The sequence below is a fragment of the Penaeus monodon genome, chromosome 15 (assembly GCF_015228065.2).
Source record: "Penaeus monodon isolate SGIC_2016 chromosome 15, NSTDA_Pmon_1, whole genome shotgun sequence".
NCBI lineage: Eukaryota > Metazoa > Arthropoda > Malacostraca > Decapoda > Penaeidae > Penaeus > Penaeus monodon.
The window spans coordinates 27,672,704-27,673,418 of record NC_051400.1 but is presented as its reverse complement, the minus strand read 5'-3'; the positions used below and the strand labels follow the sequence as shown (position 1 = coordinate 27,673,418).

The following is a 715-nucleotide window of genomic DNA, read 5'->3' as shown; positions in this document are numbered from 1 at the left end:
CACTGGGTTGTTAAACTAGTGCTTTACAGAATAAAACACTCGAGGTTTTTCATTCTGTTTTCTTGATCTTTGCTTTACTTTTATCAATTTCACAATACTGTTAAAAGTGTTAAGTAATGCTTAACCTATGAAGAAAATAAACTACAAATGATTTTCTAACACTTGATTTTTTTATCTAAACTGCAGACAAAGTACCCACCTTACGTCCCCAGTTAAGCAAATCATCTAATCTAGCAACAGCAAATTCTGCAGCATTTGATGTGTTCTGGAAGGGTGAATATGGCTTGTACTTGGCAGGAGCAGTGCTTGGTTGGGGTGCTGTGCTCTGTTGCCGAGCAGCTACCGAAACTGCTCCACTGAGAGCCTTGTACAGCTGAGGTACGCTGCCACGCCAAACTGTAAAGGGAATCGCATATATATATATATATTTTTTTTTTACAAGGAACTAAAAATAACTTTATAATTTAAGAAATACTTCCAAGTGCAAATTTCATTTGCCTTTATCTTTTATTCTGTTTTGCATCTATTCTGTATGTGTATGTTGGATATAGGAAGGAGAGAGAATAAATGACAAGTTGTGTGCACCTATTTACATCATAACAAGTACTTCCTATGAGTCAACTGAATTAATTTCTGAACAGGCCTAGAATTTAAATAATGTAAAAGTCCCTCAAAAATCAATGGTCACATCACAAATTAACTAAGATTTGCTAAG

The 715-nt window shown here is 35.0% G+C and overlaps 1 protein-coding gene across 1 annotated transcript in view; it reads right to left on the bottom strand.

Annotated features, from left to right (window-relative positions):
• Positions 1-715, bottom strand: part of LOC119581884 (NADH-quinone oxidoreductase subunit B-like) — a 4,829-nt gene that overhangs the window by 1,417 nt on the left and 2,697 nt on the right. Inside the window, exon 2 of the mRNA XM_037930044.1 lies at positions 200-396. Coding sequence (XP_037785972.1) covers positions 200-396 — 197 coding nt within the window. The remainder of the gene's footprint in view (positions 1-199; positions 397-715) is intronic.